This window comes from Cygnus olor, chromosome 21 (assembly GCF_009769625.2).
Source record: "Cygnus olor isolate bCygOlo1 chromosome 21, bCygOlo1.pri.v2, whole genome shotgun sequence".
NCBI lineage: Eukaryota > Metazoa > Chordata > Aves > Anseriformes > Anatidae > Cygnus > Cygnus olor.
The window spans coordinates 127,278-153,375 of NC_049189.1; the positions used below are offsets into that span (position 1 = coordinate 127,278).

At 38.4% G+C, this 26,098-nt stretch overlaps 1 protein-coding gene across 7 annotated transcripts; it reads right to left on the reverse strand.

Moving 5' to 3' along the window:
- Nucleotides 1–1,556: 1,556 nt before the first annotated feature.
- PER3 (period circadian regulator 3) lies at nucleotides 1,557–25,996 on the reverse strand. 7 transcript variants are annotated; one of them, XM_040533523.1, is made up of 21 exons: nucleotides 25,342–25,995; nucleotides 24,017–24,171; nucleotides 23,328–23,443; nucleotides 22,246–22,447; nucleotides 21,560–21,608; nucleotides 20,034–20,176; nucleotides 19,575–19,653; nucleotides 18,739–18,845; nucleotides 18,345–18,501; nucleotides 17,245–17,350; nucleotides 16,710–16,835; nucleotides 15,842–15,968; nucleotides 14,664–14,808; nucleotides 13,199–13,326; nucleotides 12,482–12,646; nucleotides 11,567–11,818; nucleotides 10,332–11,068; nucleotides 9,055–9,235; nucleotides 8,304–8,484; nucleotides 7,845–7,995; nucleotides 1,559–2,131 (listed from the first exon to the last, which is right to left on the reverse strand). In XM_040533523.1, exons 1-21 carry the CDS (start codon nucleotides 25,632–25,634, stop codon nucleotides 2,024–2,026), a joined length of 3,708 nt encoding a protein of 1,235 aa, XP_040389457.1. In that variant the 5' UTR covers nucleotides 25,635–25,995; the 3' UTR covers nucleotides 1,559–2,023. The 7 variants fall into 7 exon arrangements, 6 of the variants coding, with proteins under 6 accessions (XP_040389458.1, XP_040389457.1, XP_040389455.1 ...); XM_040533521.1 differs by having other exon boundaries at nucleotides 10,332–11,065; nucleotides 12,482–12,664; XM_040533520.1 differs by having other exon boundaries at nucleotides 1,560–2,131; nucleotides 12,482–12,664.
- Between the last annotated feature and the right edge of the window lie 102 nt (nucleotides 25,997–26,098).

A 26,098-nucleotide genomic window follows, 5' to 3' on the forward strand; every position in this document is an offset into this window, starting at 1 on the left:
ATGAAGGTCATATATGGACACAGCTCACAGGTATTATTAGGACAAGCCACCTCCTGCTTGAGTACTCAAGGGCAATGAAATTTATTCCCCTGAGCCACCACACAATAATGTTACTGTACCTTGGCATCTAAAGCATATGAGAAGGAAGAGATGCTCTTCAAATTGCTTGGGTCCAAGCGCTTTTAAAAGCATCCGCAAAAGGGCTCTAGTCCGGCTTTCATCTTAGCGGAGACTGAAGGGAGACCTCAATGCAGCCTATGGCTTCCTCACAAGAGCGAGCAGAAGGGAGGCTCAGGAGGGGAGATCTGCCCCCTCACAAAGGTGGATCTCTTGTCTCTGGTGACGACTGACAGACCTGAGGGAACAGCATGAAGCTGTGTCAGGGGAAGTTCAGGATGAATATTAGGAAAAGGTTCTTCACTGAGACAATGGTCAGGTACTGAACAGGCTCCCCAGGGAAGCAGTCACAGCACCAAGCCTGCTGGAGTGCAAGAATTGTTTGGACAATGCTCTCAGACATGTGATTTGATTTTTGGGTGGTCCCGTGTGGAGCCAGGAGTTGAATTCGATGATCTCTGCGAGTACCTTCCAACTCAGGATATTCTGCGATTCCTTTGTATTCCTTGATCCCTGTATCAAGTACTAGCATACTTGATCTCAGTCCCAGGTACTTCCTGATAGCATCTAAAATGAATAAACCTAAAGAGTCAGTTGTTGTCTCTGGGCAACATCAGCCTTTACAATATGCACTAACATTCTGAGCTGTGAAGTCCTACTTTGTTCAGCATCTACTTTTCATAAACTTCACACAGCTTCACAGAAAGCTCAAATGAATCAATGTTCACGGAAAGCTTGAATTAAACTTTGCCTAAGTAATACATATGCTACATTGATCTCAGTAATATAAATCATAAACCTCTAACCATGCGGCTGAAACAAGGCCTATTGGCTTGATACTTCCAGTAATTAAAAGTCCTTGCCTCTGGTAGCAAGATGTTCAGACTGCATCTTTGGACATGACTGACAGTTCTTACAAAGAAGATTGCTTGAGATACTGTTGCACTCCTTTCTGAAGCATATGTTGGTGGCAGATACCAGAAATGGTTATCCAGTGCCCTAGAGCAGGAAGCCTGCACAGTTCTCAACTGAGAATTAGCAAACTTAGCTTCTCCCCCATGCTACTATAACCTACAGCTCTTGCCAGCTGTTAGCTCAGATTTTTCTCTCTTCTGCAGACTAGAGACAAGAGGGCTGAAGCCATCACAGATAACTAAACAGACTATAGAGAAAAACTTACCTGTATCGAACTAGCTAACTTGAGGCATGCTGATCATCTTTCTATTTTGCAGGACAGAGCTCTCCGAGCAGGCAGAAAGGTGCAGCTGTAGTTGGGGAAAGTAATCAGTAAGAGGCCTGCCTGTAATGGTTTCAGACTGTGAGCAGGAGCTTCAAACAGGAGACATGCATACAGAAACCTATTTGAACAGGACAAGAGTAATAACTATACTCTGGAAATTAACACAAGTGTGGAACAAATCTACTACGAACTAAGATGTGGTTCTATTACTTTTTAGATTAGGATAAGAAAGAATTACAGGTTCAATACATACCTCTCATCATCTGCCAAAAATAGAAAAGTATATCACTCAGCTCACCTATGACATTCACACACAGGTGAAAGCTACAGGGTTTTTTTTTGTTGTTTTGTTTTTTTAACTGCAAGCAAGAACTTCAGCTGACAGGAGGAAGACTGCTAGTTGGACTGACATTACCCAGATCTGAGTAAAAAACATAGCATCACCTTAAGCTGTTTAAATTTTGGACTAAAAATATCTAGGTAATTTGGTTCACATTTGTAAATACACTTAGGATGACCAAATCACCCTTTAAAAATAAGTCATCTGGAAAATATCCACTGTTACCTTAGAGATGCCTGTTTCTCCAAAGAATGGGACCACATACCCTGCCAGAATCACCTTCAGTTACATAAGTATTTAAGATTACTTTTTTTTTCTTCCTAATTTTAATAAATTGCTAGATCTTTTGTTTTGTAACTTGCGCTCCCTGCAGTCTTTGCCTTTCTCCTCCAGGCTTCTTTAAGCACTATCAACCACACTTGTCTTTGAAGAACCTTAATGCAGATAAAAAAAAAAAAAATCAGCAAATTGTTTCTCTGCAATTAAGAACTTTATTGCTCTACGAGACATGCCTGTGAATTAAACCCATGAATTGTTTCTTTGTACTTTCTCTAAAACACAATTTTTAGCATGGTGAGGCTGAAGTGCTCTCAGGGTGTTTATTATTTACCCCTTTCCTAACAAAACCAGCACAGACAGAAGCTTTAGATCTTGTATGCAAAACTCCAACAACTTACACATCCAGTAATAACCTGGTAGATTAAGTAACTATTTACCCTTCCTTCTAGGATGCAATAAGTATGGAACATAGTATGTCCTGAGTGGGAAAGGTAGAGCAAGACCAAAAAACTCAAAACAGGATGAATGGCAACTACATGACTGTCTTCACTGTATCTACAACGTCAACAGCTATAAACAATCAAAAAAAAAAACATCTAACAGACTTTTAATGAAATATTTATTTTCTAGAAATTATCAAATAACGAAAGTAAACACACATTTGAATGTTCTTTACAGGGTTTTTTTTTTTAGTTTTATTTATAAAAAGCAGACACTCCTTGAAGTTATACAGTTAAAATCACAACTGTAAATTAAACAACAGCCAAGTATTACTTCAATAAAATATTCCTATCAACCAATGTAAATACTCATTTGATCGTGATTTAAAACTTGATTCAGCTGGAGAATAAATTTACTAATACATTACTTATGCAGCAAATATTCATCACACTGGAAAAATACACTGGGGTCCCTCCTGTTCACAGCAATGGCATGAAAATACTTGCACATCAACTAACTTTTTTTTAAACATGAAACTATTATTTTTGAACAGAACAAAAGATTGTCAGCCTAATCCACCAAACAGCCAACACCCCCACAGGGAGTAGAATAACTGCATCATCGCTGTACTTGCATTTTCCCTTTGATCACCAAAAAGTGACCTTCTAAGAAGCTAAACTGTCTCCAACATTTTAATTGTATCAGGCAAAACAAAGTCACATAAAACAAAATACTGTGTGCAAATCTGGCTGCAATATTTACTCCACTTTCAGATCAAAAGTGAATTTCACTTTGACTACCCCAGGAAACTACCAAGACTAAAAAATAAATACATAATCTGAAGAAAAAACTACCATTTCCTGAAAATTTACAGAAACAAGCTCCTTTCCAAAAGGCTTGGTAAGGCTTTTGACTGCAAGACGTTATAGTTACAGTGGGGTAAAGAATAGCTTGGGAAACTTTTTTTGCCCTAAACCTGTTTTTGCAGATAAGACTGTGTTCTTGGGCAAACCCATTTAGTGTCCTTGTCAAACAATGCACTGATTCACCACTTAATTCCTCTTAAATTCTTATACTCCATACCATTTTTTTCCCCTGTAACCCATAGCTTCTGTAGCCCCAGACGAAGAATCTTGCACCTAAGATTTAGCCAGGATTATGAATTTTGAATTTAAACTCCTAGGCACATGCTCCTGCATTATATGTGATAATGGGATAGAATGTTCATATCACTTTAAAATTGTCTAGGATTTCTGCTTCTATATGATTCTACTAGGCACAGATTCACAGCAGTAGGTAGCACAAGAAGGGTTAAAATATCCAAACGAGAAACACATTTAATATGATCAAGTTTCTATGTACAGGTGAGGACCTTGACCATTTGTAGCAAAAGACAGCACAAGATACAGTGAATGAAGATCTCCAAATTATATTCCTGATTTTAGTATGAACTGGGGGCATGTATCTGTGCAAGTCCTTTGTGCCTCTGCCTCTTTTTAAACAAGAGGGATAATGATAGTCATCTTTTTGACATGTTTCCAGACCTATGAACAAAAAGTATTAATCAAGTATTAGGTACATGTTATCTTTCTCCTAAACTAAATCTCATTCTTTTATAAAATGGATGACTTATATGCCTACTAAGACTTTTCCATCAATCTTATTTTTTCCACTCAGGAAACAATCAGTGGAAACAATGTACAGCAAAAGAGTTGATTACCTAAACTTTCTTTCTCGCTTACACATTTGAACTATTTTAAAGGACATGATTGCCCTTACTTGGAATATTCATTTCACTTAGTGAAATGGATCATTTCACTAAGTCTCAAAATATACCAAAAGCAGTCATTTTAATTTAAGTATAGCTTTAGTTGATTCAATAACATCAGTCCACTTTGATGGGAAAGTTAGTTAAGAACCTTCCCTACTGGGGAAAGAACTTGTACAGAAAGCATCTTGCTATGTGGTTTAGAGCAAATATTTTAGGCAGTATGGTTACAAAGCAGCATTCTGTATTTGGAAAGTGCTGAAAAAAATAATAGGAAAGGTGTAAGGTACTGCCCAGATTTCCCTAATTGAGCACATAACTTTCTGTACGTAAATATCTATTGAGGACTCATACTTTAAAAAGTACTTAAAAGTTCAAGCACATGAAATAGTGAGAATGTGTGAATCCCTGCTGATTTACAACACTTAAGAAAAAAGAAGTCCAAGCTCAAAAAAGAAAAAGACAAAGAATTATAACTTAAGAATAAATAGAAAACAATAGGTATAAACAGAACAGGAAGGCATACTGTAAAAATCTAAAGAACACATTCCTTGAAACAAACTTTTGTGACAAAGATTTTTACTGAACTGAATAAAAGATTAAGAAAAGCCTATAGGTAAATATAATTTTAATTATCTGAAGATCATATTATCTTTAACTTACTCCTCAACAACTAGCTCACTCGTAAATGAGACTGAAAAACTGAAAATCCTTCACATAACAGAACAGTTACAGAGCATGGAAAGGTGAATAATGTATTACCTTTTAAACTCTTTGTTGAGAAGGATAAGATGATTAATAACATCAAAATGAAAAATCTGCATTATTATATACAGCTATCGATAAACAAAGTGGAAGTCAGACAAAATTTGCTCTTTTTTTAAACAAAGAGTGTCCTGTTTGAAGAGTACTTTGAAACATCAAGCTTTAAGCTGGAAATATGAGCATGAGAACAAGTCCTTTTACATAGTGAATGAGAAAGTTATTACCACTTTCTGAAGAACAAACTTACACTATGCTTAAAGCCATTTTTCATTCATGGGTTTCAACAGCTGATAACTCCATTATAAAGAAAGAGGTTAAAAGTTGTACAGGAAGTCAACAATAGTAAGAAACAATGAATACGTAGTTTGACGTTTGACCACATGTGGCTTCTCAAGAAAGCAGGAGAAATGAGAAATGAAGCTTAATTGCCTTTTTTTTTTTTTTGTGGCAGCATCACAACATAAACAAAACATGTAAATGGCTTAAAATTGCCTTTTAGTTATGTCTGGATTCAACTTATGCATCTGTTCTAATACGACACAGATTACGACGCAAATTCACCTTCCGGAGCACAAGCAACATAAAAGACTGCATGCAACTATCTGAATTGATAACGAGAGCCTTGACAGAGAAAATTTCTCGTGCAACTTCCTTTAAAAAGCAGATCCTACATTAGGAAATAATACCTGAATTGTTAATTTTAGTTTCTTGGCTTGCTGTTTATAGTTTAATTTACAATGAATTTGCAAATCAGTTACCCTTGATTAATTTTAAAATCCATCTTAAGCAAAAGTGATGAAACAATTAGGTTCTCAAACACTTATGAAAACATAAGGAATAACTTTGCTTCTTTTCACTTTTTTTTTTTTGATAGGCACAAGTTGGAGAAAGGCATTTTGATGCACAGTAACTTGGCCAATTTTCAGTTGCTCATTAAAAAGCCTGCTTGATTCTGGAAAAACCTGCTGAAACCTTAGAGCTTCAGATTACCTTTAGAATCTTTAGTTTAGACCTCTGAATATTGAATAAACAAAAAGGAAGTGTGTTCTGTTGTAGCTTGCATTCAGTGGCACTACCTTACTGGAGAATATACATACTCTGATTCGTTAGGGCTGTATCAATGTAGGCTCTTAAGCATTACATCTTTTCACACTCTTAGTTGCCAAGTTAAGAACAGCAAAGCAACACACCACCGCCACAAAACAAAACCAAAGAAACAGAAAAGCCTTTACATTCTGCTCATCACAGAGCACTGAAAGTTAGAAACATAACCCATTACGTGTCAAGTTTGTAAGGTCAGGAAGGGAACAGCCTCCTAGTGGAAGATTGTCTTCAAAATCAAGCCAGGGGTGAAGGAGTAACGGAGAAAGGTTTAGTTCCACACGAACGATTGCTCATGTTGGGAAAATACAGCTGGAGAGATTTACTGCAAATGTGTGTAGCAAAGGCAAAGAGAATGGGAATTACTCCAAGAAGTTTCACTAACACAGGTACTGATGTCTTCAGTGTTGCAACAGTGGAATTGATTTTCCCTTGTTTTCCGTATTGTCATCAGCCTCACAACTTGCTTCCCTGATGTTGCACGTAACACAGCCCTTTAGAAAGGAACAAGGACATTATCATTTAAATTCTTCTTTGTGTATTTCAAAGAGTATATCCTGATAGCATGATATACTGAAGTCTCTTGAAATTTCATATCAGTGGACTGAAATCTCTTAAAAAGCAGAAGATTATACAAACATCTTATTTTCAGAGGCAGGCACTTGTACTTCCAACTTAGCTTGTCTCAGAAATTAATTCTTTGGTTGGTAGAACACAGTGTTAGTGTTAAGATAAAAAGGCACATGACTTCCCTGAATATGAAGGCCTTCTCTTTCAGCTTTATGAGCAAGTTTCTCGTTAAAGAATTTGGACTGCAGAACCAACAGCAACAACACCGACCAACAAAAAATGCTGAAACTCCTGATGGTATTGGCAGAGCAGATTTTTCTTGTTCTTAAGCAACAGTATGAAATAAAGTATTAAAATAGAAATCTCGCATTGTTTTCTACTGTCAGAAGTCTGGTTGCTTTCACAAAATGACAATCTATACCGGAAACACAGCTTACTGCGCTCATTATGAAGAACCATTATTTATAGGGTAGGAACAGTTTTTAGTACCTTAGATGTCAATTATTTATACTTGCATGCCAATTTTCATTTATCTTATATAACGTTTGAGATGGAAATATTTTATTGGCAAGACTACCGGATATCACTTTTCTATCTGGGTCACCATAGCTCAGAACATCTTATTTCAAAATCCCAGCACACGAAGTGTACAGTGCTATAATAGACATTAAATAATTGACATAAAATAATGATTTTAGTATCTTAAACCTGATTAAAGAATGAATCCACCTACAAAAAGACAGCTATTTTCACATTTTTTTAATATATGCCTGACCTCCTCTGTGACTATTTTTCATTTTACTGAACACGCCTGCTCTCATCTTCACTAACTTCCCAGTGTTGTGTGCCATTCAATCATATCAACATTCAACTTTGTAAGAGAAGAGAAAAATACCTAACAACAGAAAAAAAAACCGCTAGATAGGGACTTCTATTTGAGAGTTTGACACTATTTCCATTCATCTAACAGTGTGACTGAAGCAACTTTGCTGCTGGTGGTTCCTACATAAAACTGGCATACCTTGCAAATACATACAACGGAAATAGCTGCATTTTGTCATTTCGCATTTGGCTAGTATTCTGAAGCTCATTTCTTTCTTAGATTCAGAAGTAGTAACTGATCAGTGACCCCCCCAGACGTTAAGACCACTCTAGTTAGAGACAGAACTACCTTTGGTAGCTAAGGCATGAATAAGTTGCTGATTACTTTCACAACTCCTTACTTGAGTGTTGATTTGTAGTGGGACAGACTGGGTGTGGATCCACGCATGCACCTCTGCAAGCTCCTCCTTTTGCTCATCCGTAAACCAAGGTTGCTGCTTTTGCATGACTATCAGCTTTGCCAGATCCTCCTTTAAAACTTCCTCTTTAATTCTGCAAGTAACACACACCTGCTAACAGAGCTGCACTAAACAAAGCAAGGCAGGTATTGACGATAATGACAATAATCTATCTCCTTAACACTTCAGCAAAAAGGTTACATGTTACCGTATTTTAAGTGATGGGAAAAAAATAGGCAAAAAGTAGATAAAAAGAAATATTCAGGACTTAACTAGTAAATTAATACATCTTCTTTGAGTTTTATTGGTATGCACACTGTTTCCATGGTCTCATTTTTAACTCTACAGTTCTTTCATGCACAATTCCAAATTGCATGTCACAAATTGTTGACGTTTTCTAACCTGTTGGGCATTTGGTATGTCATTAGAACTTGCTCCGGTGTGTGATCCATCATCACCCAGGCTGACTCACATTTGGATTTATGAGGTGTCTCTTTTTCTTTTGCTTCCTGATTCTTCTCTTCTTTGAAAGTTTCGGAAGAATCATTACTGGCAAAATACTTGCTGCTTTTCCCACTACCTGCTGGGAATTACCATGAAAAAAATGAACTCAGATGTGTCACAGATCCTAATAACTCAGCACAAGTAGTAAAATTTGCTAGTGTTTTCTTTTGAGCGCTTTCTGTAATGTTAATACAGGTCCTCTCAGATGACTGCTCTTGCAAGCGATTACTATTTACTGAGAATTCACAGATAAAGTCTATTCTATTAAACTGTTCAGTATCTCCAAAGATTTACTCACTCTTCTCAAAATTAATTGGCTCAACTTCCCTGCTTCTGTTTCAAGAGGCCCTGCTCTACGCAGATTTACCTCTACTCAAATAAGATGCAAGTCAGTATCGAATGCAGAAAGTGTTAACAAGCGAAATTACGAAGTGTGACTTACACATTAAAGGAATAGCTTCTAGATTCCCATTTCTGACTATGGTGAAATGCATTTGGCTTCAAATACTTAAAGCTAGTGAAAAATACAGACTACAGATCCTCTTACTGGGATTTCCCATTTTCCCCAGCATCTTGTTACGAATTACCAACATGTTAGCAAGCCACCTAGAATCAGAGTAGCAAACGTCTAGATCCTGAACTTCCCTACCTGTGCCATAACCAGAAGTTTCATTGGAGTGAAAATCTAAAGAACTAAATAAAGCTGATCCACTGCCTGATGCTGCTGAACCTGTGCCCGACTGGGAGTCCTCATGTAGTTGGTGGTCAGTAAATTCACTAGAAGCACAAGGGCTACTAGCACTGTTACCACTACCTTCTGGATCATTGTCCTGGAAACAAAAAACAGAACACATCCATGGAAGTCACCCTTTATCTTGAGAAAGGAAGTTCATGCATTTATTGAATTTGTAACATGTTTACTAAGTTCTCATGTCAGCTCAATAGCTTTGGAGTTTCTAGCTCTGAAAATGACTGGATATCTGGATCTCAGGATAACACTCTTTGTGGGTGAAAACAAGGGTCTGGACTCTCTATTTTACTGGTTTCTGCTGTAAATCCTTCCCTGCTGGGTTTCTGTCAAGACACTGTACTTTCATATTAAGTCAAGATCTTCTGCTGACAATAGTGTCAGTCCCTTTCACGTTCAGTTAGATGGCATGAAGCAGCCACACACATCAAGCAACAGTGCACTATGAGGAAAATGAAAGGGTCTTCCCTTTATTCACTACATTAAGCTCGCTGCTTCAGCAGCTACAGGTACACCAACTCCAGGACCCTACCCTGCAGTTTCAGCTGATCCAGCCTTTTCAGCCCAATCTGGGTTCAGGAGCCAACATTTTTTTCCTTGCCTGCAGAGCTCAGATTCCTGCCTCTGAGTTTACAGCGGAAGTTGGAGAGGCCTTTTCTATGCCCATGTATGGAAACCGACCCACACGGATCCCTGTTCTTCGTTCATTAGCTGCATCCCTGGGAGACAGAGGGAGTAATTAGAAAAGTATCTTCCCTTTGTTTTGGTTCTCCACAGAGACTGTGAGACTGGGTAAAGAAAGACATGAATTGTGTAGTCCTAACCAAGTTCCACATGCATAAATGCCCGCCCCAACTTCCTGCCAACAATTTAATGGAAAAAGAAAAATGCTGCCAAAGTACTGAGCAAGAGCAGTTTGTGGGAGCCTAGACCAGATCTCACATTTGTGTCATTTTCTAAGTGCCAGGACTACAGTGTTACAAATTCCCAAGGGCTCAAATATAAAAAGCTTTCTCCACCTCCTATGCTATTTATGCTCTGCAGTCTACAGAGCACAGCGATGGCCAAAAAAAGGTAACAATCTGTTGACCCTGAAACATAGATCATCGCTGGTTTTGGTGACTGAACACCATGAAAATCTGAGTTTCTCTTCAACACTAAAGATCCATGTTACTTACACATTTAGCTTCTGCTTGTGCTCTAACATCAGTAATGATGGAAGGCTCCACAGGTTTTGGCAGCTCTTCTTGAAGCAAATTCAGCTGAAGTGGGGAGCTGCCTCGTGAGCTACTCAGCTGTAGGGCCCAGTCATGCTGGCCCTCTTGCTGTTCCTCAGTTGATGTGGCAGAAGAGGCTGGAAAGGGCTGATTTGCAGAGTTTGGGGCTATTGGTGATGGAGCAGAAGGAGGGGGAGCTAGAGGTACCGTTGTGCATGGATACGAAGAAGGGGGATAAATGTACTGAGGACTAGGAAGAAAGGCATATTGAGGCAGCTGAGCATACATGGGGTAACTATGAAAAAATACAGCCATAGATGTGCCTAAGTTTGGGGGATAAAGTGCTGGGAACGATGGTGCTTCACAGCATAGCTGTGACAATGATGTGGGCTCAGGTTTTAATGAGCAAAGGGCAAGCTCCTCTCCTACAGGAGAGGCTGGAAAATTAGATAGTGAATCTGAATAGACAGGAAATCCCACAGGAGGAAATACATTCATACTGGAGGACCTCAGACAGGATACTTCTGGGGGAAAAAAGGACTGTTTCCGAATTGTTCTCTTCTCACGTGGAAGACTATTTCTATTTTTACTACAAGAGTGGCTATCTAAGGACTGTCTCTGAGGTTTCTGGCACTTGAATTTTCCATGTTTGCCTTTTTTGCAGCTAGCTGTACTCCTCTCCTTTGAAGGGGAATCTCCTAAGGAGGAAGAAAAATAGACACTGAAATGATAGACCTAAGAAAAAAAAAAGTACGGAGAAACATCCAGATAACTAAAGTGTGGCTTATTTAAAGAGATGACTTTCTTCTGGATAATTCTTCCATGTACTACAGTGGTGGACTTGTTGATATATCGACAATATTTTCCTTCGTATAATCAATTTTCTTATTATTTTATATTAATCCAATCAGATCCTCTACATTTCTTCAGCAGAAGACAATAAACTACTTGGGATTTGCAGTATTTATTGCAGTAATTAGGTGCTTTGTGAAAAGTTAAGAAAGCAACATCCAAGATGGAGCAGAACTTCTGTATGGGCAATGCCATTGTCAGGTCTTGGCAGTTTGAACAAAGTATTCTGTTTGCAACCGTAGTAAGGTTCTCACTAAATCATACAAAGGAGAACAAGAGCCTATTGCTAATCTGGTCTTTAAAGTAAGTCTAGTAAATCTTTATTTCTTAAAGGTGCTGCCTACCTTGTCCACAGGAATGTCCATTGTTACTTCTGCTACCCTGTTGAAGGTAAGTCCTAAATGGAGAGAGCAAGATCCTCTGGCGGAACTTGTCCACGTAGTTCTGCTCCTCCTTTTGAGTGTGGGCTGACAAAGTCTCTTTTGTTAGCCCAACAGGCTTTAACTCCTCAGGCACCATAATGAGACTCAGAGCATTCACAGGAAGCAGTTCCATTCGTTCATTTCCAACAGTAGTATCCTCCATTGTAGTCACTTCTTTGAAGAAGGAAGAAAATAAATCGTTCATTCTTTGCTCTGACCTTCTGGTCTCCCACAATACTTAGAGCATTACACAGAAAATAAACATGTCTGAGCTACCAAGCAAATAGAGACTGCAGAGGTGCGGGATGGAACATGGGACCCTTTACACTCAAATATAGTTATACTAACACGAACTGAGCAAATTACTTTAAATTACTTTGAAGTTACAGAGGCGTTTCTTTCTTCATACTTTCTTAGTATTTAACTGCAATTGTTCTCATTTTTATGTTTCTTTCTGCATTAAGAGTAAGTAATATTGGCCCATTAGTCATTTTTGTTTTCATTCACAGTTGCTGAACAAAAGCATATTGCTGTGCTTGAGATGTATGCAATGAAGCTAAATGGGTAAGGAAACAGTGCAAACTTTTTGAAAGTTTATATTATATCAAATTGTGTTGTATTAAAAGGTTTTATAAAAACACTGTAAACATTTCCAGGCTCAAGTTTTCTTCACAGTGTCCCCAAAAATACCTTAATTGTATTTCAGAGATCATACATTCATGAGAACATACTTGACTTGGACAAAGCTTTCCCACTGCATACTTTAGTCTGAAGACATTGTTAAATTTAAAAAAAAATTACAGAGTCAAGTCAATGCTTTCCAGGCGTGAATAGTACCTGATTGAGGGTGCGGGACATGCACTATAGTGCTGCTGTAACTGCACTGGCTGGTGGCAGATACCACGCTTGGAGACTTGTTGGACAGGGTCAGGTCTGCCAGAGGAGTCCCCACAATGCCTGCAGTTGTCTGCTTTTTCAGCATCTCTTCCCAATCAGCAGATACTGGAGTTTGGGAACTAACTGATGAAAGGACAGCAGTATCTACTGGTAAATGACAACATTTCTACACGGAATTTCTGTCCAAGCACTGCAATTGCTCTGAAATCATCAAATCTGATTGGTTCAGAAGGAACCACTCGCTATGCATACTGTTAAACAAGACAGTCTTATATATAAATAAATATAACATTCATACACAAGTGCGAATTTAACACGCACTTTGTTAAACACAAATTTAATACATAACTGTGCCATAAATGTTAAACATTTAATACATAAATATGGAATAAAAATAAAGAGCAACAGAAGGTTTATTTAGCAACTGCGAACAGTACTTCTTATGATGCATTCCAAGTTCAAAGACTTATTACTGTAGTTTACGCTGTATGATTTGGACAAATGAAGCAGATTATTTACTACCTGTAACCAAAATATTTGTGTCATTTGTATGACAACAATTTAAAAAACAGAAAGAAACCTTGAAACATACGAGCGCAGCACATCAAAAACAGATCATTGCGTTTCCATGATGATTGTCAGCATCCCTTGCATTACCTTCCAATGCCTTGAATTCCTGCTGACTTCGCTGGGCTTTCTTGTCGTCATCTGAAGATGATGATGATGTATTTGTAGAAGATTTACGTTTCCTTTTCAATACTGGAATACTGCAGCTCTCTAGATATCTGAAATACAAGTGTATCACAGGAAACTCTCCCCACTCCGTTTTTTTTTTTTAATCCAGTTTGATGAGAGAAACAATTGAACAATCCAAACTACAGGTGCAGGTACTGTTAACTAGCATTTAAAATTCACTGCAGAAAGCTCTGGACATACACTTGCCTTCCAAAGAGTATTTTAAATAAAAATTAATTTTCTGTTTGTTTTAAGAGACATTCACTGGACTAAAAAGACCGACGTTTCATAAATAGTTGTCGACTTAATGTTTTGTACAGATATTCTCAAAGCATGCATTGAGAAGACAAAGTATTATGCCCAAAGTTCTTTTAAACTCATATTGCACCAATGACAAAACAAGCAGTAGACAAAAGTCAGTGGTTACAAACAGCATCTTGAGCCCTAAACTCTTCATTAATGCATAGCTCAGATTGACTGCACATTGGGATGGCTGTGGAATCTCCACCCTTGAAGACACTCAAAAGCCATCTGAATATGGTCCCAGGCAACCTGGTCCAGGTGACCCTCCCAACTTCCATCTGTTGTTCTGTGACTGAGTATGTAACCAAACTGGAATATAAAATAATTGTTACTTCGGAGACTTACCTTATCTGTTAGTTGGAAACATTTGACATTTTTCCTCAAACATACTTTTTTTTTGGAAAATTCCTGCTTAAGCACAATTATTGATATATTCACATTTTGTTTTCAAAGGTATCCGCACATCAACCTCTAAAGGTCCAGGATGTACATCTCTCAGATTTAATAGAAGCAATGCTATTTACAACTTCCAAGGTGTTACAGCCATTAAAATGACACTTGCTCATAAGCAAAACTGCAGTGCTACTTTGCTTTTGTGGAAAAGCGTTAAAGCTAAGCGCAAAACTGAGGTAACCACGAGTGTATGTACTTTACTGCAGTGACCAAAAACTCGTGTTCTTGATAAAGCAAGTGAAAAAACTTGCATACTGACTTGATTTTTTCACTTGTGTTTTTCTTTATACGACTGCAGTAAATAAATAATTTCAGTCAAGCAGTGTACTATCAAGGATGTTTTAATCATTAAAAAGTCTAATAGTTGGTAATATAGTTCATATATATGTATATGTAACAGTTGATCGAAGAAAATTAAAATTTTAATTACCATAAGAGTTTTTCAGACACGTTCCAGTTTTCTTGAGAAATGTGATAAGGATACCATTAACATATTTAATGCAGAAACATTCCAAATTGGAATTTTAAGTCAAAACCCTGACAGTCTAGGCCAATGCAAACTGCTTCCATTGTTCACTTCCACAAATTAATCTTAAACCTGTATCACTGTAATTGCTTCATAGTTTACTACCTGATGATACTATCAACACAATTGATCTGCTGATAGGAAGGAACAAGTGGAGTCTTCTTTGAATCATCATAAAGTACATTGCCTGGTTCTTCTGTGCTATCACTTCTCACTGTCTGAAGAAAACAGGAAGCACTGTGCCTCTTCCCTAGAAAAGAAGAAATTCTCAAAGACTACTCTCAAAGGCATCTAAACACTACCCCCAATGACACACATACAGGAATATACAGTCTATCACAGCACAGCTCTCATTACTAAGTTACTCCGCATTTTCACCTCAATTCTTACATTTTGAAGCAGGGGAGGATGAAGAAAGAAAAAAGAAGAGAAGCCCCCCAAAACCTTAAACATCCACTAAGAATAATCTAGTGAACACAAAGAAAAAAAAAATAAAAATGAGTATTTAAGAAACTGATTGGAACTGAATAAAACTAAAAAATACAAGAGCTAAAAGATGCATGCATCACATCTTAATTAGATTTGTAAGTCGGTATTTCAAAGGCTGTCAATTGTAAACAAAACTCCAATTAATATTCTTCTCCGAATTTACACATCACAGAATCTGATCTGTTATTTAACAGTAATTTCTAGTTTTTTATAGCTTAGATACACTGGTCAGAATAGTATATAAATGTAACTCATAAAAAATATCACAATCCAAAATGTTTTAGTACAGATTCCTATCATCTTTGGTGAAGCACACAGTTTTCTCCACGTATTTGTGCTAGGTATTAACTGGAAATAATCTGCAATAGTGCAATATTAAGCACACAATGAGCAAACCATTATTTCAAAGGGAAGTGAAGCAGAGTTTTCCAGCCTTTTCTCTGTGGATTGTTTGAGAGTCCACAATCAGTAACTAAGGGAAGCGTCCACATTAGACTTATATTTGCAACGAACAAGTGTACATTTTCACTAGAAAGTGTTAAAAAAAAAAGTCTATTAACTTGGAGAGACAAGTACATTCTTCCAAATCTCAGGGAGCAGTTATTCTATCTGCTGAGTTAACAAAAACAAACAAAACATACAACCACACACACACAGAAACGACCACTTCCCAGATCTAAGCCATGTTAAGATGCTAACGTAAGTGCTTCAGTGTAACACCAGACAGCCAAAATCATGGCTCCAGGACTACAGGAGTTTATGTTAACTTAGAGATCATAATTACATTAACTCACCTCCTAGCATTTCTGAACTCATAGCCTGTTCATTTCCATTCTGCGGCTTGCTCCTTGATGCAATATACAGCTGCTGCCCCAGATTCTTTATTCGGTTGACATCTGCACATACTTGTTGCAAAGTTATCTTGAGATATGTAAAAATGTGAAGTCAGAATAAAATGAATAAAAAGAGGCCATAGGAGACCACTAAGATGGACTTGGGTTCCCGTATTCTCCTAACTGAAAGGGAGTAGACTGTCAGCCTAGGTCTGATACCTATTGGAATTTGTAATTAAATTCACCATGATAATTACATTTAACTGTGATACAGATTAAACAGCCTCATCATTTGAATGTTTTTATACTGATGCAAGCCTTGAGAGAGCACTAAGTTGATGATTTACCCAAAAGCCTCAAAAGGAAATTAAGTAATTTAAATGCTTGTTTTAGGACAGGATTGTTTCCACTCTTCCACAGAAGTTTACAATACATCTCTAATGTCCTTTTTAGGAAAAAAAAAAGAAAAAAGAAAAAAAAGAAAGGAAAAAACCTCAACCAAACAGAGCCCCTATCCACCCTGTGCATCAACACTCTTTCTAGTCGCATGGTTCTTCCACCTCCCTTCTCAGAGTCCACTGGTTCTTTGAGAAGGCTGATCTTTAAGCAAGCCTTCAATTTACTATAGTCAACTACTGTAGCAGCTATCTGCTCTTTTTAATCAGCAAAATTAAGAACAAACACCAGCATTCTATAATTGACCAATTCAAGTACATGTAGCTTGAACATAGCTGTACGTTTCCACTTCAGTAAAATTCATGATGTGTAGCGCATATGTATACGATAAGCTTTTTCTACCATGCAGGCATTGACACATTTAAATACTTACTGGTTCTTGTGTTTCCTCTGCACAGTTCCCATTGGAGTCACTTGAAGATGCTATGCTGATATAGTGTTCATAAGAGCCACTGCTACCAAGGCTACCATAACCACTGGAAATGCTGCTATGAACTGGCTGTATTAGTGGAGAGGGGAAAAGAAGAATCACTCTCTTAAAGAGAAGGGAACAACATAATTTGCAACGCATAACTCAAAGTAAACAACAAGAATAAATGAGAAGTCAGTGTTGTTTTGGGTTCCACATCACTTGCTTGGGAAAAAATTCTCTACCATCCTCAAAGCTGTTTCAGGATGCAGATTTATCTTTCAACACAAAGACTTGGCAAACAGGTCAAAATGTTTTTCTAATCAGGTGGGCCACCCAGAGCTAGATTTTTAAACCTGGCACACAAGCCTGTCTCCAATTACAACTTTCCTTTCAGATGCTTTAGAAGATCACCCCCAAAGAAATTTGCTAAACCTCAATTTCTTTTGCCTTTCATTCAAAAGGCCAACCAGTGTTTTGAAATTTTCATCTTCTTTACCTGCAGAAGCAGCTTGTAAATCTGTCCTTGCAACTCTCTTATCTCTTTCTCAACACTGCTTGTTTCTTTATTTCTTGCAGCAAAGACATCTTCATTCAGAGGGCTTCTAAAGAGCCAACAAAATTTCACTATTAATTCTAATTTGATGAAGAAAAGGTAGCTGTAAGCAGAGTTAAAAAAGATTTGTGTTTTAAAAAGTATCTGTATTTCATTTTGACTTTTTCCCTGAACCAACATAAAAGGATGTCATCTGTTCCACCAACAGCTAAGCCAGGGTAGTGAGGCTGTGATATGAAAGCAGTGCTTCACATAAAGCCCCAGGATTTGGAGAAGACAGAACACCAGCACAGTAACATAAGTTAAGGTTGACAAGCATCTACCCCTCTGCCTCCATCACTCATAAAACAAATTCACATTCTAGAAAGCCTTGAAAGAAAGATCACTTTGAAAAGTCAAAAGGCCATCCCCAAAAAAGCCATCTCCTATGAAAGAAACCAGGTAAGAGGACGCATCAGGCAGACATATTTCCAAATCTCTCGGAAACTAATGAGAAACATGAAAAAAGATTAACTTTCACATTCAGTACTAATCCCATTTTCTTAGAAAGAGATAAATACTTAGATTCTGTACCAGGTGAACCATCCCAAAGATAAACATATAGCCAAAATCCGTCTTGTTTTCCAATTAATGTTTTTTTTTGGAGCAAAACAGGAATAAAAGTCCATTAATTATTTGTTAAAGTGATCCACTTTTACGTTCCTTTTTAGGTTTTATTTTGCTTATCTGAAACTGAAAATTTTGATTTAGGCATTTCCATTGTCACAGTATTTGGACATCAAATGTGCATACACAGAATTAAAAAAAAGTAAGCTTTGCTTTTTATTTCTAAGTAATTTACTTCTTTTCATAATAAATGATAATGATAAAATAAATAAATAAATAAATGATAAATGATAACGTTATTAATAACAACAGTACTATTCAGAAGGAATGCAAGACAGGGCTTCTGTTCTGAAGGGCTGTAAGACATGCTAGACAGTTATCACAGACTACACAAGCAACATCAGCTCTAGTTCAGTTCAATTCTACAACTGACTTACGTTCGGACTTTGTGTCGGCCAATGATGAACACCACTTTTCTGCTCCATGGATTCACAAAACTGGACCAGCTGGTATCCAGTATGACATAATCCCCATTTTGAGTACAAAATCTAATGGGTAAGTGTTCAAAAGGGGACTGGCCAGCAAACTTCAAGACTGAGCAAAAACAACCAAGAAACAAGGTTTAGTTTACATTATGACACAGCAATGAAAGCACAAACATGCAGGACTGGAGAAGTCTGGAAGTCTAATTTTGAATTTGCTTTGACATCAAATTGGTTGCTTTAATTTCTTTATTTTTGTCCAGACTAGAAACCAGTCACACAATAAGCAATATGTGAATGAAATAATGTCAAAAAGAATATAAATACCTTTTATGCCAACTGTACTTACTTTTACGGTGAACAGCAATCATCAAAGGACGATCTTCTGGGTGCAAATACATCAGCATGGATGTTCCAATTAAATCTTGCGGTAAGTAACCCAACAAAGGCACTGCTCTGAAACCCAAACACGTTATCATTGATTACAATTTAGTCTTGAGTATTTACATCCTTAAACCTTTGCTTGTCAGTGAAGTCCCCGTGCATGATCCACAACAGCCTGAACTAAAGCTACAGAACATTTTCCAAACCATCTGATAATCTTTCCAGTGCAACGTAAACACGTAAATACCAATGACAAACATTTTTGTGCCTGGAGACTTAAGTCACAAGCAGTTTTGTGCTTCCGTATATGGAGGAAAAAAAGAGGGGATGGGTGATCATGAAGAAAGAGGTCACAGGCAAAATGTCAGCAATAAATCTGACAGGGATGCTGTGAAGTGGGTTGTAAGAACACTCAGTTGTTTGCAGGAAACAACTTTTGTCTGGCCAAATCCATTTAAACCAGCTCAGTGAAACTGCATCTCTGCATTGTAATTCTTCAGAGCTTTGTATGATGTGGGTTTTCCACTACTTTTATTACCACAGGTCCCTGAAAACTGACTGCAGTTCTGTTTTATTTTACATTTTTAGTTAAAGGAGATTATGTTCTTGGAGTTCTAGATGTTTTTCAATGAGAAGACTAACACAAATAATACTGAGAATTAACACAAAACTTATTTGTTAATGATAACTATTGCCAACTTCACAGTTCAAATAATTTACCTGGGTTTCCAGCTGCATTCCGAGAGGACTTTTTGCTACCTCTCCATACGTACCTCACCATTCTTAAGATTCAAATCTCACCTATCGTCTATCTCAAGAAAAACACATCCTGGAGTGTGAGTGGTGGTGAAGATTCTTTTCTCCATAGGAATTCGAGGAGCTAATTGAAAAAGAAGTATTTACTGAAACAGAAAATATGCATTAAGACAGAAAATCTAACTTTTGCTCATGACAGAGCGTTATAGGCTCCTGAACTTTTTAACTGTTCACGGCTTTCTGATCAGTAACTCAAAGAGACATAAACTTTTAGGTGATACAGACTTCTCCAAAATATAAATGTAGTGAGATGAGGTCATATGTTTCAGGGCCTATCAAAGGCGCATATGTTTTGGATACACATGCATGCATACATGCACACACTCATATGCTAAAAGTTACAATGGCCAGACTACCCAAGAACAAATTCTAATCAAATGAAGCTGACTTTCATATACTGTATTTTCTTATTGGCTTGTGTTCCACAGGACTCTCCTGACTTGCCTTCATATCCAGAGTGAATTTTCTCAGCCAAAGCTAAGCAGCAGGATTCTGCATCTATGTGGACAGAAGTACACACGTGGACCAAGTACGGGGTGATTCGGAATGGGTAACAATGCGTTTCTTGTTCTTGATCTTTACCACCCCTGAGAAAAAGTAAAAGGGATTAACACATTGATATCAAGGCTCAGATGCTTTACGCCAATGCTGAAAGCCCTGCACAAGGATATTATGCAGAGCACACAGAACCATATCATCAGGAAGAATCTCCTGAGGTCCTAGGCACAATCCCATGCAATCACAGGCCAGCAATTCAGCAGTACAGTTGCTCCCCTCAAATCCAGTACGTGCATTGCCTCCAGTACATGCATTGAAAGGCCGTTCCTGAATGCCATTACCCTAATAGGTAAAGGCCACCTTCTAATTCTCAGCCCACATGAGAACCAATCATTTGTTCTTGTGCTCTCCTTCCAGTTAAATAGAGAAAATAAACAAACAAAAAAACCCTGTTGTTTTATTCTGTACCATTTTAAGGCAAAAACTTGTTTCTCAGGTTTTGTTTCATTGACCTAATTAAGCAAGACTCCTCCAGCCTCAGCTCAGAAATAGTTGTTGTTCTTTGACTGAAATGAAACAAATAGAATTTGGATGTAACAGAAAGAGTTTAACCCACAAAAAAAACATTTTCATACTTAGTCCTTGTGAAAAAATATTTTTACTCAGGAAGCCCACATAGTTGAAAGGTTCTGTTACATAAAGGAAGGAGATGTTATATGAAAACATGGAAAAAAAAAAAAAAAAAGTATTGCAAAATGTTTATGCATCCTACAAACAGTTCCCCAAAGTAAAATTGAAATCTGCCCTGCTGAGTTCAAGAGACTTGAAGGATGATTTTAGAGCTCAGGTTTTTGAAACATATGAATGTATCAGTGATCTACTGGAAGACAGAATAAGTATTATATCTTCTCAGAACCAAACAGTTCCTACTGAAATCTAGAGGCCACCTGAGTCTGGAACAAAGTTACACTCAAGATTACAGGCTAACCTCTGTATTTTTCTTCTTTTAGGGATAAGATTAGCCAGGCACAACGCAACAAATTGAATCCACAGTGACAGAAAGTAGTATCTCATGATTCAGGTCTTGTATTTGGACTCAGGTGACTGAGTTTCTGTTACTACCTCTGTCACAAACTCCTGAACATCTTAAGCAAAACACCCTTTGCCTCCACTTTCAAACTGTAAAACGAAGAACAATGCTTTTTCCACAAGAACATTCATATCCTGCACAGCAGTACTGAAAAAACATGTATCAACAGTTTTCCTTCTATCCCACACAAGTTTAACCATCACTATGGAAAAGATATTCAAAACATCCTGTTGGATGTTGATATTAAACAAAGTAAGTCATTTTTGTAATGGAGTTCTACAAGCTCACAATGGTCAGTCATAACAAGAAAATTGCTGTCTGTGCCCAATATCATTCCCTGGGCCCAGCCCTCATAAACATAAAACTGTAACAGTGTACTTGCCTGATCCTGCAGAAAAAGGATTTCACCTGGGCATATTCATACAGAGAGGCTAAGAAGAAGAACATACATTGAAGGTATCAGTTCATATCCTAAAAAAGGTCACACCTATCAGAACTGTTTTGAACTCTGCATTCTCCAGGCTTTAGGAGCAAGACTAAAGTTTCACAACCTGCTCTATAATAGCTATTGATTTAGCTGTTCAACTGTCTGTTACCACTTCAAATATTTTTCTCTCTTGTCCAGCCCACTCACTTGGAGAAACTGCTGACCTGGAGCTAAATTCAGAGGAAATACACATGATCTAAAAAGCTTTTTCCGGTTCACTACCATGGAAAACAAAGGCTAAAATTTGTGAACCATGTACTAAAAACTATATACAACCAAGAGTTAGGGGAGAGGAAAATTTAGTAATAATTCACAGCAAGAAAATAACAATAGCTCCCCAGGGGTGCCACTGCTCTGATGGACAGGCATATGACTGGCTTGCGAAGTTCAGGAATCCCTAGCATGTTAGAGGACCCTAACTAAGGGTCCACTAATGGACCCTCTGATGTCTCACAGTCTTCTGTAGTGACACCTCTTGACTTTGTTGCCTATATATATTGGTAGCATAAGCATTTAAAGCAAACAACCATTCTATCCAAATTCTGTGAAGACAGAAAGACAGATAAAGCATCAAATCATACCTGTTTGATTTTCCACATTCCAAAGCGGCAGGTGGGACTGATCAGTATGTGTGTAGAACACACTCACATCCTGAGGGGCGAGCAGCTCTACAAACCGGGAAGAGTCCAACACTTCCTTCTTACAGTTTAGAATAGATGCTGCCTGCTTGGAAATATGCACTATGCGCCCAGAAAGCAGAGAAAACACAACCACAAAGGTATCCTGGAAAACAAACGATGTTAAAGGCAATCCTCCTCCAAAAGACAGTAGGAATATTGAAAGGAATAAAAAAAAAAAAGCCAAAAAAAGCCCCCCCCCAAAAAAAAAAAAACAAACCCACAAAACATACAAACCACCACAGACCAAAACTGAAGAGAGAAGTACCAAAAACGTTTTCTTAAGCTAGTGTTCAATTAAAATAGTGTGCGCTACTTAAATCTCCTGTGCTATCATAGCTTACTCGTTATTTGCAGAAGTGAGTAAGACTACAATATCAAAATCGAAGCATATTCCACTGATGCTTGCAATTTTCCAGAATGGTTATCAGTCCACAGACTTCTCCCCAGATTTCATAGTATTCACCATGATTCCACACACAAGAATATTCTACGATCTTTTTAACTTACAGTATTTCTGATACAGCATCTAATAGTACTGAATCTCAAGAAGCACTCTTTTATTTGAAACAGAGCCAGAAACCATGAAACATACTGCAAAAAAAATCAATCGATCAACAATCCAGGAGTACAAATAGAAACTTAAGACCTTCACAGCTATGGACTTGATCAGCTTTGAAAACATTCTGCTATAACCAACTCAGAACATTACTATGCTGTAAATGAATTCTAAGAGTCTCAGAGATCATGGTTGTGTCTAGGAAACAAGAAAAAAGAAAACACAGGTACTTTTTCACTTGCTTCTGTTGGGTATGCTAAGTCAGCTTTGATAAGCAGTAGCACCGACCTACCATTACTAACACAAAGATCTGTTTGAATAAAACTTAAGTGCTTTTCATTTTTATATATTCTATTTGAAAAACGTATAAGGAGACAAAATGGAGAGTGAAATAGCAAGTGATCTTGAGTGTTACTGAATTCCTTACATTGTTTTTTGGAGTGTGTTCTGATGCAACTGTCACCAACTCTTCTATGCTGTACGTCATCATACCTGTCTGAAACACTCTTCGATCATTCAAGGCCTGGAAAAACTCTTTGTTTGCTAATTGAAAAAAAACAAACAGGAAAAGCAAAACAAACACAAGGAAGTCAGTAAGGGGACAATTTTGAAAGTATTTCTTACAGCCCTCATATTTTTGTCATCTTTTTAGGTGAAGCCCAAGTTGAGATGAGGAAAGTCTGTGTAATGACAAAGGAAAAGGCATAGTGATTATACTATTGGAGTGACCTATTTATGTTATAGAAAAGAAGCACAGGAAAATAGAAAAGACAGAATGTGATGGCAAAAGAATAAATTTAGCTACTTAGTTTTGTTTGAAAACAGATTATCTAGTAAGTTTTTGAGGTGGGACAAGAATGCTGTTTTTTCAACACACATGGCAAGTTATTAGTACACACCTATTTGCAGCTGCACCCTGAATAAAAGAAAAGCAGTAAGTGGGCAGTTAAATAGAAAAGATAACATCATGATTAAAAAGCAATGGTTCAAAAAGTTAATTCTTTGCAGGATAAGTAAAATACTTTCCTTTTTTTTAATGCTATCTGTTGCCAGACATATCTATTCAAAACAAGCTGCTGTATGGCTTCTGCACTTCCATTTTTTTTCCACGCTTACCTTGGACCTGTTGGACACACTGCAAAGCATAATTGAGAGCACTGATGGTACTGGGCTTGCTGGAACTCCTTTTATCTTCAGGCAACCACTTTTTCATTTCTTGGATCATCATCATCATCAGGTCTTTGTGAGACTGGCTCCAATCTAACTGATCACTGTAAAACCAAGGTTAGATTTTGCTGGGGATTTCTGGTATAGCAGCTTTTTTTCCCTCTCACAAAATTATTCACTAAATTACCACTACATGGGCTTAGCTCCAGATTCACAAAATATCAGGAAAAGACCTAATGTTCATTCACTGTTATTTGCTGTTGTATCTTGCTGACTTCTTTGCTACCTAACCATTTCTCCTCTGACCTTCCTCCTTTCCAATTCCAGCACATTACGGATAGCAAAGGCATCGCAACCAAACTGCTAGCTAAGACGTTTATCAATTAAAAATAAGCTGATGTTTACTACAGATTTTTCTAAATCTTGCTGGTATTAAAATCATTAATAGATGCTTACTCTTTGTGTAAGTAAGTCTTTCTAGTTTTGAAGTCTGCATCTGATTAAAAACAATTCACAGGACCATGAGATCCTCAAAATACACCTGATGCAAAAATTTCATTCTTCACATGATTTATGTGCCTTCATTACAACAGAGCAGTAGGACCCCGCAGCTGCAAGGTTATTAACAAGCAAAATCTCCCACTTCTTACTTTTACTTATTTCAGTGGCTGAAACAGAAGCAGTCAATACCCTCAAAATGTAGACTGATTCTAATCTTACAGGTGAGATACAAACACAGTTATTTTAACTAACTATTGTCCTTTTGGCATTTTCTTAGAAACATATTCTCACTACATAAATCACTAAAGAAGCTTAACTACTATGTATTAATTTTACACGCAAATTCAACGTTGCATGAATTATGGCTCTCAAATTGCTTAAAAAAAAAAACAAACAACAGAAGTGCCTCATTGAATTTCTGAGCATTCTCAAAAAACATTATTTAATTCTGCTTTACTACTGCTAAATGCAATCTTTAGATTATATTTAGAAGCCACAAAAGGTTTGTGGATATATCTAGATCTGCCTATCTATGTATCTGACAAACAGCTTAGGAGGAATCATGCAACAACAATCTGAACTACACCTGAGTCCATTACAAACATCGTGGTTTGCAATGCACGCAAGCTTCCTTGTAGAACTGAAGTAATTCAGCCCCGAGAAGAGCTCTGAACCACAAATACATCAAATCCTCGGTTCTGACGTTAGCTCTCTGCTTAAGTACGTTCATTCAAGTAGCAGGACAGTCAGCTCCACACGCTGCCAAGAGTTACCTGTTGTTAACTTTGCTCTGCCTCCTGAAACTTCGAGCTGAACTGCCGTTTGACTCGTAGCTGAAGAAATCACTTCTGCTGGATTTCGGTCCATCGCACCGCTTCCTACCGGAGCTGGCTCCCTCGCGTGTACCCCAACGTAACTCCGCATCTTCCCGCTGCTCTCCCTCCTGCTTCCCCACGCCAGCTGCGTTAAACGCCGCCTCCCGCCCGCTCCCAGCGCCCGGCGCGGCAGACGAGGGCCGGCCCGCGCCCCGCTCCGAGCGGCTGCCCTGGGACTCGCTCACGTCCATCCCGGAGCAGGGAAGCGCTCCGGCGCCGGGACATCGAGCGCCACAGCCCGGCTCGTCAGCAAGCTCGCACCCTTTCACCTACCGCGCAGGAGGGTCTCGTGAACCTCTCACGGAGGAAAAAAACCAACAGGCAACTCCCGGAGAACACCGGGAAACGAAGCTCCTCTTCCCCCGCCGCAGCCCTATTGCCTCAGCCTGGGCCGCGGCTTTCCTCCGTCGCTCCAGCGCGCGCTCCCCCCTCCTTCAGGTACGCCGGCCCCTCCGGTCGGCCGCGAGGGAGCGCGCCCCGGGCCAACTCCACTCCGCAGACCGCGGCCGCTCCGCCCTCCCGAGCCCTACCCGCTGCGGGCCGGGCGCTTACGTAACGGCCGCCGCACGCGGCCCCGCCGGCCCCACACACCGCGGCCACGTGCGCCGCGCCCCCCCGCCCACACAGAGACAGGAGGCGGGAGCGGGTCCAGAGC